General features: G+C 43.5%; 1 protein-coding gene across 3 annotated transcripts in view; it reads right to left on the bottom strand.

Annotated features, from left to right (window-relative positions):
• CUNH1orf21 (chromosome unknown C1orf21 homolog) overlaps positions 1–15,957 on the bottom strand; it is a 113,847-nt gene that overhangs the window by 57,657 nt on the left and 40,233 nt on the right. For 2 of the 3 annotated variants that reach the window (XM_027704483.1, XM_027704485.1), the window contains exon 2: positions 8,799–9,004. In XM_027704483.1, the coding sequence (XP_027560284.1) occupies positions 8,799–8,892 (94 nt within the window). In that variant the 5' untranslated portion in view covers positions 8,893–9,004. Of the gene's footprint in view, positions 1–8,798; positions 9,007–15,957 lie in introns of all 3 variants that reach the window. The other variant, XM_027704484.1, reaches the window with a different exon arrangement.

Raw genomic sequence — 15,957 nt, 5'->3', positions numbered from 1 at the left:
CAGATATTAATGGGTGAGAAAAGGCAGTTTTTAATAATAGCTAAAAGAAAAATCAAAATAAGAAGTGTGTGCTTAGAGCACTTGTTATTAGACTTTCAGCCTAAAAAGATCTCAAGGTGTACCCAGTTCCTACTGGTAGAAGTACAATATATCATGGAATGACAGAATATGCTGAGTTGGAAGGGACTCATCAGGATCATCCAGTCACACCCCTGGCCCTGCACAGACACCCCAACCATCCCACCCTGTGCCTGAGAGCGTTGTCCAAACCTTCCTGGAGCTCTGGCAGCCTTGGGGCCGTGACAACAAAATACAGGGGATAAAACACAGATAATTTTAATAAATAGAACCATTAATACAATTTAGAAGACAAAAAAAAAAACCTCACATCCCCTTTTTTTCCCATTGAACAGATCAAGATCATTCCTGAAGCCATAAATCCTGAAACAAAGGTGACTTGGTGCTCCTCCTCAGTACCACAGCACATGGAGTGCTCTGCACCTCTGTCACCTGAACAGCCCCTTGCAGTGCTCCCTCTACAAGAGCAAAAAGGAAATATATCATTGAAGAGCACCCTAAACCTGATCCTTTCTGCCAGAACCCCCCCTCACACGGGTAAGAAGAAGAGGTACGTGGCAGGGCACGATTACACTCTCTCAGCAGAAGCCAGGCTTTGTTTTTTACAAGTCCATGAGGCAGAAATCTTCACATTTCCAATTTTTCCCCATTTTTTACAATCTTCTTCTGGTTCTAGCTCAAGACAGAGAGCATCAGCAATCTTGGGCCTCGGACCAGGGACAACATGATACTTGGCTGTAAGATTTATTTAAAATACCCATCATGGCACAGTGTTTTGGAGAATTACCTAATGGAAAAATGCCTTCTACATTTGCTTCTAACCTGTAAAGGTACCTTTGGCTGCGTATGTGAAAGTACACAAGTATTTATTGGTCAGGTACCTTGTCCTTGTATTTAACAAGTATTTATTCCAGTAGATATTCTTACTATAAAATTACAGCCCTGTGTTGCTGCAATGAATACGTATCTGTGCAGCTCCACAAGGCTTACCTGGGGAATTGGAGATTTATCCCCCAGAGTGAGGTTTTCCTGGACAAATTTCAGGTTTTGGCTTTGGATTTTTGCTGGGCTTTTTTCAACTTTGAGGCCCAGCAATAAAACACTTGGAAAATGTCAAAACCACTGCAATAATTGAAAATATACGGCATTTTTACCATGATTTTTCCTCTTTTACACCTACGGGTAGGCAATGAACACCGAGGATTTTTAAGCAAAAAAGTAAGTGTGTCTGTACCATAAAATAAACGGATTTCCTTAAGCACCAAGGCTGCCAGAAAATACATCCTGGTTCCTTTCTAGCCAGCACCAAAGGCAGACATATGGCCCTATTTATAGCCCACTAATGCAATTGTGAAATGCACACCCCATGCACTTTATTTGTGTTTAGCTCAGACTTTACTCTCCATCAAGCTAAGCTCGTAGGAAAGGTCACTCCCAAGAATAACAGCACATTAACTCTGTTCACATATCAGCTGCTTGCAGAGACTCAGGGGTGCCCTCAGAGCCCCCCAGCCATGGGTCAAACTCCTTCGGGTGCTCAGACACCAACGGGCAGATTGCAAAAGGTGAAAGCTCACGTGAAAATAAGAAGCAAGGAAGTTATGACCTGCCTGGGATTAATTTCTGCTCCCAAACTGGGGGTAACAACTATTTCTCCACCTTGGTTCACCTTCTCTTTTTAGACTGTAAATGCCCACTGAGGGTGAGGAGCTGACTGTGTGTGTATCACACCAAACCCAGCAGACACCAGCCTGGAAACCCAGAGAGCACTGCAAAGATCTGTACAAAAACACTTCCCTTACACTAAGGAGAAAGACTCTGCAGAATAATTCCCTCATCTAATACCGTGACAGGGGGCTGTAAAACACATTGGAAGAAGATTAACCACCAGAAGAAGGTAACTACAGAGTCTGAGGGCTGTCTACCTAATTTATGGATACCTGCTCTGCTTAAAGTCCAACTCTCTTTCAGGCAGGAAAACCTCAGCAACTTTTCTATGGCAAAGGTCTGTTATCCATTTGGGAAAGTCATCTCATTTGGGGTCTTTCTGGGTTTTTTTTCTCCAAAGGAAAAAATCTAAATATGCACCAAGGAATGTCTTCTACCACTGTTGTTTTACTGCCCTGAAACAATTCACAACTAAGCACGTTTCCAGCACCCAGGTATCCTAAAAAGCTACTCTCCCATCACTTCTGAACTGGTTTTCTTCCCTGCAGGATCAGGGAAACTAGAAAACCAATCTTGTTCAAAGTGGCAAGGTATCTTCTTGCAGCCTTCAGGAACCTTTCCATGGACTCGGATCTCTCCCCTGGGGACCATCAGATCAGTGTTTCTCCACTTGCAAGGGAAAAAAAGGGGAAGGAGTAGGGGAAGGGAAAGCTAGTTCAATCACCATCATTGATAAAGGCCACAATTAGTGGACAGATGCTGTCAGAGCCCTGAGTGCACTAAGAGGCCACGACCAGCCCCATGAAACCCCACCTGCATCTTCTGCCCATGGATCCAGGAGCTTTGTTTTGGCTGAGACTTGGGCCTTCAGTCCTTGCCAGAGCAGGTCTGCCTGTCTCTAGTCCTGCCTCTGGTCCCATCTCCTGGAGGGACCCCCACCCACGCTGTAGGTCCCTTCTGCCCCATCTCTTCTCTCCCTGTCTGCAGCCTTGTCTCCTGGTGCTCCTTCGCTGCACTCCCTGGATGGACCCTGGACCTGGTTCATTACCACGCCTGGGACTGCTCTGTTTGTATTCTTTATATACCTCTCTGTACACTTCCTTGCTGGAGTAGGATGAAGAGCTTGTTTTGCACAGAGCAAACCCATAGTTCAGAGCAGCTTCCTCCTTTCTTCTGCAAAAGCAGTACTTTTTCCAAGGGCTACAAAGATGAGCCACTTCCATACACAAAAGGTGAAAACACAGTTTTAATTTGCATAGAAAACCCTTTCTTTGCACACATTAATCATGAACACATAACTACACAAAACCTGAGGGTGGGGTTTGGTTTTGTTTTGATTTTTTTTTAAAACTCTGTTGCTTCTGTATGGTAATAAAATAGTAAATTATTAACTTACCAAGGGTGTTCTCAGAGTTACACAAATACCTCATAATCCTAGATAAAACACGTGATTTTATTACATTTCCCACATGAACATAACACCAAAGTAGGGTTTGGTTCTGTTCTTATCTCTCACTTCCTGAAACACATGTTTAGGACTGACCCATGTTTACTTAGATAAGAAAGTTATCAATAAATTGTTCAAAAAAGCCCAGAAAGAGAGAATCACAGAATCACAGAATGGTTTGGGTTGGAAGGGACCTTAAAGACCACTCAGTTCCAACACCTCTGCCACAGGCAGGGACACCTCCCACTAGCCCAGGTTGCTCCAAGCCCCGTCCAACCTGGCCTTGGACACTTCCAGGGATCCAGGGGCAGCCACAGCTTCTCTGGGCAACCTGTGCCAGGGCCTCCCCACCCCCACAGCCAAGAATTTCTTCCTAATATCCAATCTAAACCTGCCCTCTGTCAGTTAAAAAGGCCCAGAGTCCCGTAAAATTCTGGAAGATGCTCATGCACTTCAGCCCTACGTTGCAATGCTCTCACTCACCTGCTTTGCTTCAGCTTTCAAACACTGCAGCAAGATCTGCTCAATAACATGAGCTGCTGAAACCATGAACAGCATGAAACCTTCCCTTTCAGGACCTCAGCCAGAGTTTGCATTTAAGAAGGAAAATCTTCTCCTTTGAAATTTTGATATTTGGTGTGGCACCCCCGAGATTGGGTTTTCAGAGGGGGGGGTGCCTATGTGTCCCTCACTTCCATGGAGCTCAGATGAAGCACTCAGAAATCTAAGAACGAGTGCTGGGGTTGTATCAGAAGTATTTATTAATGACTGAAATGTCTTTAAAAAAGATTATAGCCTCAAAATATCCAGTATGGAATTAGGACACTGCACGGTGCTGGTCCCCTTATGCATCTGGCCCCAAAATGAGTAAGACCTGACATTGCAGAAGCATGTCAGGACAGTCAAATGAGCTGGAGCAATTAGTATCTGAGTGCCAATCAGCTGACCAACATGGTCAATAAAATAAAGGCTGCCAGGCAAAGGGAGCTGTGTGTTTGTGTGAAGCCTGGTGCAGCAAGACCTTCTGATCACGGCACACATTCACAGTCAACATGGCACAAGTTATATTCCCTGAGCTACAGCTTTCCAGATGGTTTCAGGTCAGTGAGGATGGCCACGTTCCTTCCAGAAAAAAGGATTTCCCATTTTCAATTTTAGCATTTTTTTCTGACTGTTGAGGGAGAGGTGTTTTAACGATACAACAAAAGGAAGGTGTTATTCACTGAAAACACTTTTAAAATATTTTTCTCACTGCAAATTTTATCTGAAAACTTCCCAACTTCACAACTTCAAATGGCCAGATGATGATCTCTGGAATTTTGTGCACAGGAACAAGGTGGGTTCAGGAAGTTGCCTCATATTAAGGACATCTGAACAGTCTTGCCAAGCCTACAGATATTTTGAAGTGTCCTGAGCAACATCCTGAGACTGAAGTTTTCAGTAAGATGATACTTCTAAGCCTGCCTGTTAAGGAAAGATCCTTCAAAACAGATTAAACTCTACATAGGTTTGGGCATAATATTTTTGGAGATGATGATGCATATTTAGGAAAGGTAAATCATATCCCAAATTCCTCTTGCTATTCTATTCCTGTATACACTGGGTATGTTTTAAAGGTTTCAATTATTTTAGCATCTTTTTGCATTTACTTCAAACTAAGTCAGAGCTCTGCTGCCTTTGCCAGTGGCCTGAGACGCCCACATGGATGAGACAGGGGCAAACAGGAAGGAAAGGAACCGACTGTCACAAGGTGGGGATTAGCAGAAGTGAGGTAAACCTATAAAACACATAAGAACAAAGCAAACATCAACATGAGAAAACCAGAAAAGAAGACTACCCTGGAGCTTGTGAAGTAATCAGAATCACTGAATAGTTTGGGTTGGAAGGGATCTTAAAAGTCATCTCATTCCACCCCCTGCCATGGGCAGGGACAGCTTCCATTAACGAGGTTGCTCCAAGCCCTGTCCAACTTGGCGTGGGCATCAATCAGTTTTTCAATCTCATTACAATACCCCAACACTAAAGATTTCCTTTTCTAGCCTTCTCCCAGCTGCTCTGAGATAAACTGGTTTATAAACTATTGTGCTTTGCAGTCAGCTTTATTTAGACTGGTTTAGCAACTGGAGCTGCTCTTAATAACAGAAATCCTATCTAGATATTCCCACTTTATCAGAAGATTCTTACATGCCATGTTTGCTCTCCCTTTTGCAAAGCAGCCAAGAGCTCCATAGAAACGTCTGGATTAATGAACAGATTCTAAAATATTTTTTTTCCAAATCAGATTACCACTTACTTTCTTTACAGAGAGAATGACGTCAATCATCTCCTCCCCAAATGATTTTTTATAAAGACACAAATAAAGTTAATCTACAAGGGAGGTTACATTATTAAAACATATGCTGCAATCAACAACGCTCAAGGCTCTATCATGGCATTTTGTTCTTCATTGGTATTTACATATTATAGTTCTTATGTACTGCCCTGGAAATCAGCTTTGAAGTGGAATGAGGAATAAATGAAGATTTATTATTACTATCCTTATTAGAAGGATTTTAAAGTCATTAGAGACCAACAAGACATAATAATCATATTATATTCAATCTTCTCTAGAACATCTCCTTTGATAGGCCTGCTAACTCAATTATTTAAATATATATTACAGCAAAATGCAGCGTGACTTCTACAGTTCAGGACAAGATGGAAATTTTTATGTTTTGGTGGCAGTTAACCAGAATCTGTCCTTACAGAATTCATGGGTTTCATTGTGAGTTCCTCAGATTTAAGCACCAGAGTTTCAAATTCACAGCGATCACCCGGCTCAATGTGGCTGCTCAACCGAAAAAAAAGGTTAAAAGCTGGGGAAGAAATAAAGTACTGGAGATCAATCATAACCTGCGGTGGCTTTAAAAAGGTTTAAACAAAACCCTCACAGAAGCAATGATCTCTCAAACAGTCAACAGACTTGGCTTCAACCAATCCCACCAGGAAAAGAAGGAAAAAAGATCTACAGGTTCTGAGGAAGAGCCAAAGCAGAACTGCACCGCTCCGAGAAGCTCAGAAAATTCTCTCCGGATTCAAAGTGACATCTGGACTTGAGCAAAAACTACCAATGGGGAAAAAATATCCCAACACTGTTTAACTGGAAAGCACAATCCTTACTATTGACTCTTTCTGCCTCCAGCTAGTGTGGGGATGATGTTGAAGGGGGGAACTGTTATGCCCTTGGGTGTGTCACACAGCGAGGGGCAATGTCCTGTCAGCCACACCTTGCAGACCACAGCGGCTGCCCAGCGAAGGCAGCACCAGCACTGTGCTCTTCTCCTTTATTTCTGCCATTGCTGTTCCAAGTCCTTCAGGATTTCCTCCGCCTGTGAAACATCTGAGGCAGTCTGGGCTACTACAACCATGCAGCTCATACCTGCTGCTTCTGCATGGGCACTTTATGTCAGATTAGTCCCCAGACACAAACACTGCACGTGCTCGTGGTCCATGTACATCGTGGGATATGCACACGGATATTCTCAGGATGTTATTGATGCTATCACTGCATCAGCCACTTTCCAACCCTGCTTGACATGGTTCCTTTACTTTGCTGCCTCCTCCCTAAAAACTAATCTCTAATTCCCTTTCCATTACCTCCTTGCTCCTCATTTCTCTGCCACTCACCTCGGTCTTGCTCTGCCTAATCATCCTGCAGCTCATTTTCAATCCCTACAGGTAGCAGAGATACTCTGCTCTTGGCCACTGGCTGGATCAGACACTTCTGTCCCTTCCCAAAAACAGGAAAGGAAATATTAGGGTGGTGAGGCCCTGGCACAGGTTGCCCAGAGAAGCTGTGGCTGCCCCTGGATCCCTGGAAGTGTCCAAGGCCAGGTTGGACGGGGCTTGGAGCAACCTGGGCTAGTGGGAGGTGTCCCTGCCCATGGCAGGGGGTGGGATGAGATCATCTGTAAAGCCAGGTACACTCCAGCTCAACTTCTTCATGCATCCAACTCCTGACCTAGGAGCTGTCTTTCAGCAGCAAGGGAAAAATGTGGCTTCTATGGTTACCAGTCAACAAGTTGTTTAAGTCACAGAACTCCAACTCTTCGCTAAAAAAGGATCAGCCATGGAATTTGATCTTTAGCAATGATGACCTGCACACCTAAAGTAAAGCATGTGCCAGAAAATGGTTAACAGCAGGTAGTACTCCTGCCAGTAAAACAGGGAACGATTAACAGCCCTCAAATGGATCCCGGAATAGCTAAATGATCCTGCTGACACCAGCCCAGCTCTATAAATGGGAGCCTTTTAAAATCGCTTCGATCTTCTTGATCCTCTGCCTCCAAAAGCTACATTTAGTTTCTTGTGTTAAAGTTATCATCTTTGGCCAGCAGCATGTGGTTAAGCAACCACAAAAAACCCCAAAAAGCTGAGACGCACATTTTGCCAAAAATTGCTCCCTCACTAAATATCAGCTAAAATCTAAACCTTCGAGAAACTGATAGAATTTTCTGTTCATGACATCACTTAAAGCCTGTTTCAAATAAAAGCAATTACTGAATTCCCAGATCCAAACCCAGCATCTCCCGGGTTAGTGGAGGAGCACTGAACAGTCCTGAAGTTTGCTAGGTAACTACTTTCTCTCCAGATTACACCTCTGGGTATCCTTACTCTGGGATCCATTGTGAGAGCAAGCTAGCCCTCAGAAAGGCTGAAAAAGTGAAATATCATTGCTTTTGGAATGAAAGGGAGAGATTATTTGCTGCTATATGTGTCATTCTCACTACTACACAAACAATTGCTATAAAAGCCACGAGAGGAGTTTGGTGTATTCAGTACCAAAGCACCTATTTTAACAATAACAGTACCAAGGTAGCTTATTCACAGCTGACTTAACTTTCAGATAGATATCAGGGCAGATCCAGAAGTTTCATTTCTGAACAGTCTTTCGAATAATTCCTAACATTTAAAAAACTGCATTATGATTTACATAATTATCTAAAAAACCTTGGCATATATTAACAGAATCTGGGGTGAAAAGAATGATGAAGCTGACTATGCATTTTAACTTCTATTACTTTACCTGATGCACAAGATCTGCATCATAGACCAGTCTTCCCACACAGTGAAGCAGATGTTTTCATCCTACTTCCCTGTACTGTGAATCCCTCCCAGTTCCTAGTTTCATTGCACCTTCCAACCCTATTTGCCATAGGATTTCACAACTAATGTTTCGTTGCTTTACAGGGCAACAGTAGTGAGGAATTCTTTTTCTAACTGAAAAGGTTTTTATTTTTAGGAAATGAGTCAACTATTTTGGTACCCAATGACAAATATCTAAGAGAGACACACATATAAATATATGAGGGGGTCATGTAACTGATTGTTTTCGAACTATTCCAAGATTTGTGCCGTTATCACTTAAAATGTTAATTTTTCACTACAGATTTCACCCACACCTCTGTTTCAAGTGTCATGGTACCGTCCCTTGGATGGGCCAACTGCTCCACCACCATGACATATTTTAACACGCTTTTTCCTTCATGTTTTGTGAAACACTCCCACATACACCTTCCAGAACACTCGGGATGCCGGGAGAAAGATGAAATCCTGCAACACTTACCACCAAACACATCTCCGTTCTGGTAGTTTTTCCCCTTCTGAGTTTCCTCTTCGTTTTGAACAGTAGAAACATGCTTGGCGGAGGCACAGCCCATCGCTTCATTCAGACAGCTCCAGCTGCACCAAACCACAAAGCATCTCTAGAGACGCCCGCTCATCGCTGCAAAAATAATCCACCTCCCTGCTGGGCTGTCAAGTCACTTCTACCTGAAGATGGCAAAAGAGAGAGAAAAACATTGGCAAAAAAGGTAACCTCTAAACGGGGAGCTTCAAGGAGATAAATAATGAGGTTTGTGAAGAGGAGGAGGACAAAACACAGGTGGCCTCCATCGTCTGAGGTTGCTAAAATCGTATTCAATAACATCTGGTACAGGCAGATCACAAGACAGGTAGATCATGATAATGTACATCAATCCTGCCTTGGAGCAGGAGCACAGCAGCCGAATTCTAAGTCTCTTCCAGCCCTGTTCTTTAATCCATGGCTTGAAGAAAGCAACACGCAGAGATCTATTGCCCGCCCAGCCAGCTATTCCCACAGAACGCAGAGGTTTTTGGGAGAAAAGATAAGAAACCGTCAATATCTGCTCCTCCTGTTCTTTTTACCAACCTAACCATCAAGCCAGATTTCTTACAAAGCATTTTACTGATTAAAAGCTGCTAATTGCAAGTGCTCAGACAAAACAACCCCCCTAAATCAATTAAAGACCTTCTGTCCACAGATGTGAGAGGCGATAGGCAGCTGTATTTTTTCTACATGTTCATTACTCTACTGATTCCATAAAACCTTCACCGCTCAAAAAGGCAACTATCCCCACTTTAAGATGGAGTAACATTCCCTGAACAATCCAGATGTCACATAAAACAAAAGAGGGAAGAAAAAGCTAAATAATAGCTGCAACATTTTAGGTTAAAACTAAAATCAAATTTAAAACCATGAACTGCTTAATTGCTAAATGGTTCCTCACTTGAACAAAGACAACTTCAGAGTTTGGTGAGGTGACCTGGCTTGCCTTTCCACCAGACAAACTTTTTAGAAGAGAAGAGCTAGAGAAAAATGAGAACCTTCCCTTTTCACCAAGTTGTTTAGTTCAGCTACAGCGTAAGGTCATACACACAATTTCTTAACTCTTTAGCTCTGGGCACGTACTTTACAAGGCTGTGGCTCCTTTTAATCCACGCTGACCACAAGAATCTTACCTGCAATATCAGACAAACACTCACCTAGGATAGGGTGAGGTTGGAACGAGATGATCTTTAAGGTGCATTCCATGATATCCATCCCACCAATGTACAACCCCAAAGAAAATCTCTGGAGTTTCCTTTCACTGCACACTCAGCACGACCAGCACACCTGCCCATGCCAAAGCAGCTGTGGGACACATCAGGACATGGTCTAGGAGGGCTCTGCAGCCACCTTCAGAGCGATTTTCCTGCTCATTCCCAAACCCACAGAAATGAGGACGTGACAGCTGGGTCGAGAGTGATTCTGCTTCTGCTATTGCAGTCAGTGGCTTTCATCAAGAAAAGGGAAGGACTTCGGAGGCAGAACCACCTCTAACTCCTACTCACAGACCAGCTTGTCTTGCTGTGCACAGAAAAGTCCTTTTCCCCACTTGACAAGGGTGTTCCAAAGCTGCTCAAGCCCTGTTCTGAGCAGCCAACCCTCCCTGTCACCCCTGGACATGCATTTTTGTGTTCAGTATATCCCCCAGCACGATTACTCCTTTTTTTTCTTCCTCCTGTATATGCACACCTGAGCATAAATCTCTCACTACCCCCTCCTTTCCTCTCTTAGTCACAGCTGCTCAGCTGAAAACACAGGATTTTATAGGATTGGGTTGGAGGAGACCTTAAAGCTCATCCAGTCCCACCCCCCTGCAGGGACACCTTCCACCATCCCAGGTTGCTCCAAGCCTCATCCAGCCTGGCCTTGGACAATTCCAGGGATGAGGCAGCCACAGCTTCTCTGGGCAATTTACACCAAGTGTTCCTGCTGTCAGTGTGAGGGAGTGAGCACATACCCCTGAGCTATTTTTTAACCCTTAATGGCTACATTATTTTTTTAAAGAAAACCCAAGGTCTGCAGCAAACGTCAATATTAAGCCAGGGAAGTGTCCTGCTTCCTCAAGCAATCTTCAAAGCTATTCTTCAAACTGTTTTAATCTGTCTCCTTGTCAGACATACAGACAGAGCTACAGCCTTGCTAAGACACAAATCACCCCGGAGATGCTTGTGTGCACACCCAGCAGTCGATCCCCTGAGCAGCCCATCCTAATTACACTGCCACGTGTGGTAAATACCGATGTGCTCCTTCTGTGTGAACCGGGGGAGCTGTTCCTCAGCTTTGTGCAGTGCAGGGAGGGCCACAGCTGACAATTCATCTTCACGTGTGGCCAAGTGACAGCCTGCATTCAGGGCTTCATCTCGCTACTGGGGTGGGAAATGAGGATTCAAAAGGATTTAAAGCATGTGCTTGCTCAGGAGACAGGTGAAGACACACACACAGGAGGTGTGGGAGATGGGGGAGAAACAGTAGCCTGGGAAGAGAAACTGCTCACTGGACTGGAATTAAATGTGGACTTATTTTCCCAGAGGATGTTAATCTGGTTAAAGACAATAGCTTTTAATAGACCTGCTGAAACAGAAGGGGGGATGAACATGACCAACAGAGTCCCTGTTTTAGACTTCAGACAGAAGCAGGAGCCTCGAGGTAAACAGAGCCTGGAGACACTAGCTTTGATTTCTGATTTAAAATATAACCAGTTGTATTATTCCAGGGAAAGGGCTGTGGCCAGCTATGGGAAAAGGAGCAAGGGGAGGCCCGATGTAAGCCCAGAAAAGACAAGGAGCTGTGTAGGTGGGACCACTGACAGGCTGTACATGGGGGACAGTCACTGCCCACCACAGGCTCAGCATCTCTGCCCCTGAGCAGCAGAACTGCACACACAGAAGTACCTGTTCAGTGAATTATGCTCTTGCCTTATTCAATTATTTTTCCCCTTTCTTTTTCTGTCTCTCAGCAGGGATCATTTACAAAAGGGAAACAGCTGCTTAGTAATAAAACCCACATGTATTTCACAACGGAGCAGTGGGTTTGGTTTTGGGAGGGGATTTTTTGTGAAGCCTTATACAGCCAACATGCAGTACAATAAACTGCAAAATACCCAGGAGGGTGATGGTCCCAGGGCCATCACGCTGTAGGAGCAATCAGGGGCAAGGAGATGCAGAACGTGAATGCAGAAGGATAAAGCTCTTTGGGGGAGGGAAGGAAAAAATATCCACAGTCAAATCTCTTCTGCAGCATTTTGGTAGCACACACCAACCTCTAAAAATATGGTCATGTTCAAAGGCATGCTGGGATTAAAGGGAACAAATGGGATACAAGAACTGCAAGTTTCCCCTTTTACATTAAACAACAGTAATCACAGCAGCACCTGAAAAAGGTACACAGCTAATAGATGGATTATGAAGGCAACTTCTCCTGGTGCCAATAAACTGGGCTGAGAAAGATACTGCAAAATGACCTCCAGTATAAGTGTAATGCACATTTCCAGGCATGTTCCACTGGTCACACAGTGCTGTGAGACACTGCCAGGGACACCTAAACACAAGCCGGGATTAGCAGAGGGTTTAATACAAACAAACAAACAGAGCGAGAGAAAAGCAGCATTAATTTTACAAGCCCTGAAATTGGAGATACAGGGCAGCGTGATGCTCTCCAGCCTTACACTGCTTCCAGCCCTGGGGAAACCTCTCCTGCCTGAGCACCGAAGCATCGGTGCCGAGGTTGGGGATCGCTCAGAACTGAGGTGCTGAGCCTCACTCAGTGGGGATGTCTGACAAAGGTTCTCAGGATGTGAAACACAGCACTTCACATGGCAGCAGAATAACACATCCGCTCCTCCTCCTCCCCCACTTCTGCACAAATAGAATTTTCCCTTTTGTCTTCCAGAGCATTTTGGGGGCACGCAGATATTCAGAAGCCAAAAATAAAAAGAAGAAAACCTCAAACCATTTGCAGTTCATGCTCACCACCCACCATCACTAATTATCGAGATTTGAGAGGCAATTTACAGGCTCCAATCTGCAAAATGCTAGTGAGAAAAATCTCTCAGGCACATCAAAAGTGTCTACACCACCCCCAAATGAAATGCAGCAGGTTTAAGATTAACATCTTACATGAGGGTCAGGAGAAGACTGGAGACACTCTCAGATGCTGTACTTCATACCCCAAGTTTCTTCTGAGCTAAAGCCAGGGGAACTCAATTCTTAGAATAGGAATTACCTTTGGAAACCATCAGCAATTCCTTTTTTCTTTCTTCTGAGGCATGTCTATGATGTGCTTTTTCTTTAATCAGCTCTTTCAACACTTTGTTAATCCACTCAGCATCCCCTCACCCCTTATTTCTGATGGTCACATCCTCGACAAAACACATTTTGCTTCCACAAACCCTTCATAGCAAATGGAGGACCTCCAGTGTCTTACGACAAATGCAAGTTAATTCTTCTATTACCACAACTGTATTTGTTTTCATCTTTATTGCACTGAGATAACCAATCTTTCATCGTCTGCAGGCTGCAGATACATCCAGAAATTTCCTCCTGTGTTGACCACACAGGAAATCAGGTTAAAATTTCACAAAGCTGAAGAGATCAAAGCAATGAGCTGCAACCATGAAAAACTCTAAGCTACAAAGAAAAACCACATTGGCTTTTCCTATGAAACAACCTAGTCCAGGCAGAACTCAAGGATTTAACTTACTGCTATTAATTACATTTTATTTCCTATAAGAAATCACCCTGTTTGATTTCCATTTGGGTTTTTTTCCCCAAAAAGAATAAAGCAGCTATGAATTCTGAATTTGTCCTGCACAAGGGCTGTTGGTCATTAGCACCTGGGACTTCCCCACTGCAACATCCCTCTTCCTCAGCTACCCTCCACCACAAAAGATGGCTTTTTAGCTTTTATTCAACAGCCAAAAGGCATTTTTTGAGCCAAAAAGATATCATTTTTGCCTTTGAAGTGCACCAATGGCCTGAGGAGGGAAGGAAAGAAAGATTTTTTAAAAAAATGTCATATAAGGTCTCTTTCCTTCCTCAAATTATTCAAATATACATTAATAGCATAGTTAAATTGAAAATTAAGCCACCAACTCGCTAAATGAGAAGGGCTAAATGAGCAGCAGAATGAGGGTTGCAAACACTCTGGAGCAATATCTTGCAGTAGCAGAAGAGGAAAGAGAAAAGTCCAAGTGAGTGGGGATTTCTGTTCCTTGGGAGCCGTGGGCCTGTTGATATCAACAGCCAGGAAATGAAGCACCTTCTCCCCTTCTATGAATTGTTTGTCTCCATGATGCAAAATTACTGTGTTTACCCCCACATTTCAGCCTCCTATTGGAAACACACTGTTCCATCCAGCAGTAACTGGCTGAAAGGGAAGAGAATTAGCACCGTGCTGTAAAATCAGCAACGCGGAAACGCAGGGAAAGGACATCGGGGCTTTACAGCACTTTACTCAGGCTGCACCAAAATACCACTGACAAACTAAACCAGCCCAGTTACCCAGTGGGATGGTGGAACTGCCATTTGCATGCACCCTCCCTTGGGAAGTCATGCTTAGCAGAAATCGCTTCTCAAAGAGCAAAAAAGAATGTTGCAATTTGACAGCTAAAAAGACCTGACATTAAAAACAGAGAAGCTCATCTACCCAGTTTTTTCCCAGCAGGGAGGGCCTGGTTTGCATTAATTCTACTAATTCATATCATCAGCTTAATACAGGACAGAGTTGGCCCCTCTGAGGTTTAGCTTACCTTTTTTATCAGCAAAATTAGCCTCTTATTTTATTTTCTTTTGTTTGCAACCAGCATTTCAGCTGATCCAATACGTGGGGTTTTGATGTACTGAAGCAACAAGTGATTTCCAAACAGAAAAGCTCTCAACAGCAACATGATACTTCCAGGGAGCATTTTCTCCTTCCTCAGACTCATGAAGAGCCCTCACACAGCATGGAGTAAAATACAGATGAGGAAGGGAACGGGAACCGCGTTGCAATCGTCCTCTTCATTCACACAGGGTGGAGTTAAAGCAACACAGGAGATGTCAGTCATAGGACCCATCATTTTTGCTGTTTCCAAAGAAAGTTAATTAGATTTTATTCTGACTTTTTTTTCAAACCTCAAATACTTCAGGAGTAGTGATAGGCAGACTGCCACCACCGTTACAGAATGCAGTTCTAACATCTAATTATTTTGTTTCCCTCTTTCTATGAGAATTAATAGGCGAAATATTGAAGACAGGTGAGACTTTAGGGGCTGGCAACACTGTAGGATTTTTTTGTTTGTTTGTTTTGTGATTAATTTCCAAAGAGATTTTGAAAATGCAGTACTGGTGATGGCAGCCCAGGCTGATGTGATGTGAGACACCAGACAGGGCTGCAGAAAAGCCAGGTTCAATTCCTCTTAGTACATGACTCTCCTGTATATCTAAGAATAATCTCCAGCACTTACCGTAATGGGAAGGGAGCCCAAGTACCTCTAAAGTAGAAAAACCCCCCAACAATAAGCTCTCCTATTTAATATTATTTCTGTCTTCATGGTTTAAGAGCAAGATATGGTTTACTGAGCAGGGCACAGTAAAAGGCCCCAAGGTATAGGAACAGTGATTTATACAATGTTTTGTACACATCTAAGCACAGGTCTGAGCATCATCTTCCTTCTCAGAACTCACTCCCCCTTTCCTTTGCCTTAATAACATAATTTAAAGCTGCAACTATTACACCTAAACAACCCCCACCATCTTTAGACTAAAATAAACGATGTAGAAGCCGTAGTTGCTCCATCAACAAAACCAACTGCTCCAGAGGAAACCCTTGAGGGATAATTATAACACTGTGAAAAAGCACCTTTGTTCTCCTTAATTCCTCCTGCCCTATTCCCACCAGTGGTGGGGGATGCACCACTAGATGTCAACAGTGACCTCGGCCCGGAGCTGAGCTCTTTTTAGGACTGCCCCTCTCCCAAATAAGCAGTGGCTTAACAAGCCTCTCCTAAAAGTGTGAAGCACATATTTCTTTATTTCAAAAGTAAAAGCATCAAGCATCTAATATCACACATTAGTGGTATTACACCTGCACTTATTAGACTTGAAGGTCTAATCTTTAT

The sequence above is a fragment of the Neopelma chrysocephalum genome, unplaced genomic scaffold, assembly GCF_003984885.1.
Source record: "Neopelma chrysocephalum unplaced genomic scaffold, ASM398488v2 Primary Assembly neopelma1_281, whole genome shotgun sequence".
In the NCBI taxonomy this organism is placed as follows: Eukaryota; Metazoa; Chordata; class Aves; order Passeriformes; family Pipridae; genus Neopelma; species Neopelma chrysocephalum.
The sequence above is the reverse complement of the archived record's forward strand: the minus strand, read 5'-3'. Positions and strand labels throughout refer to the sequence as shown.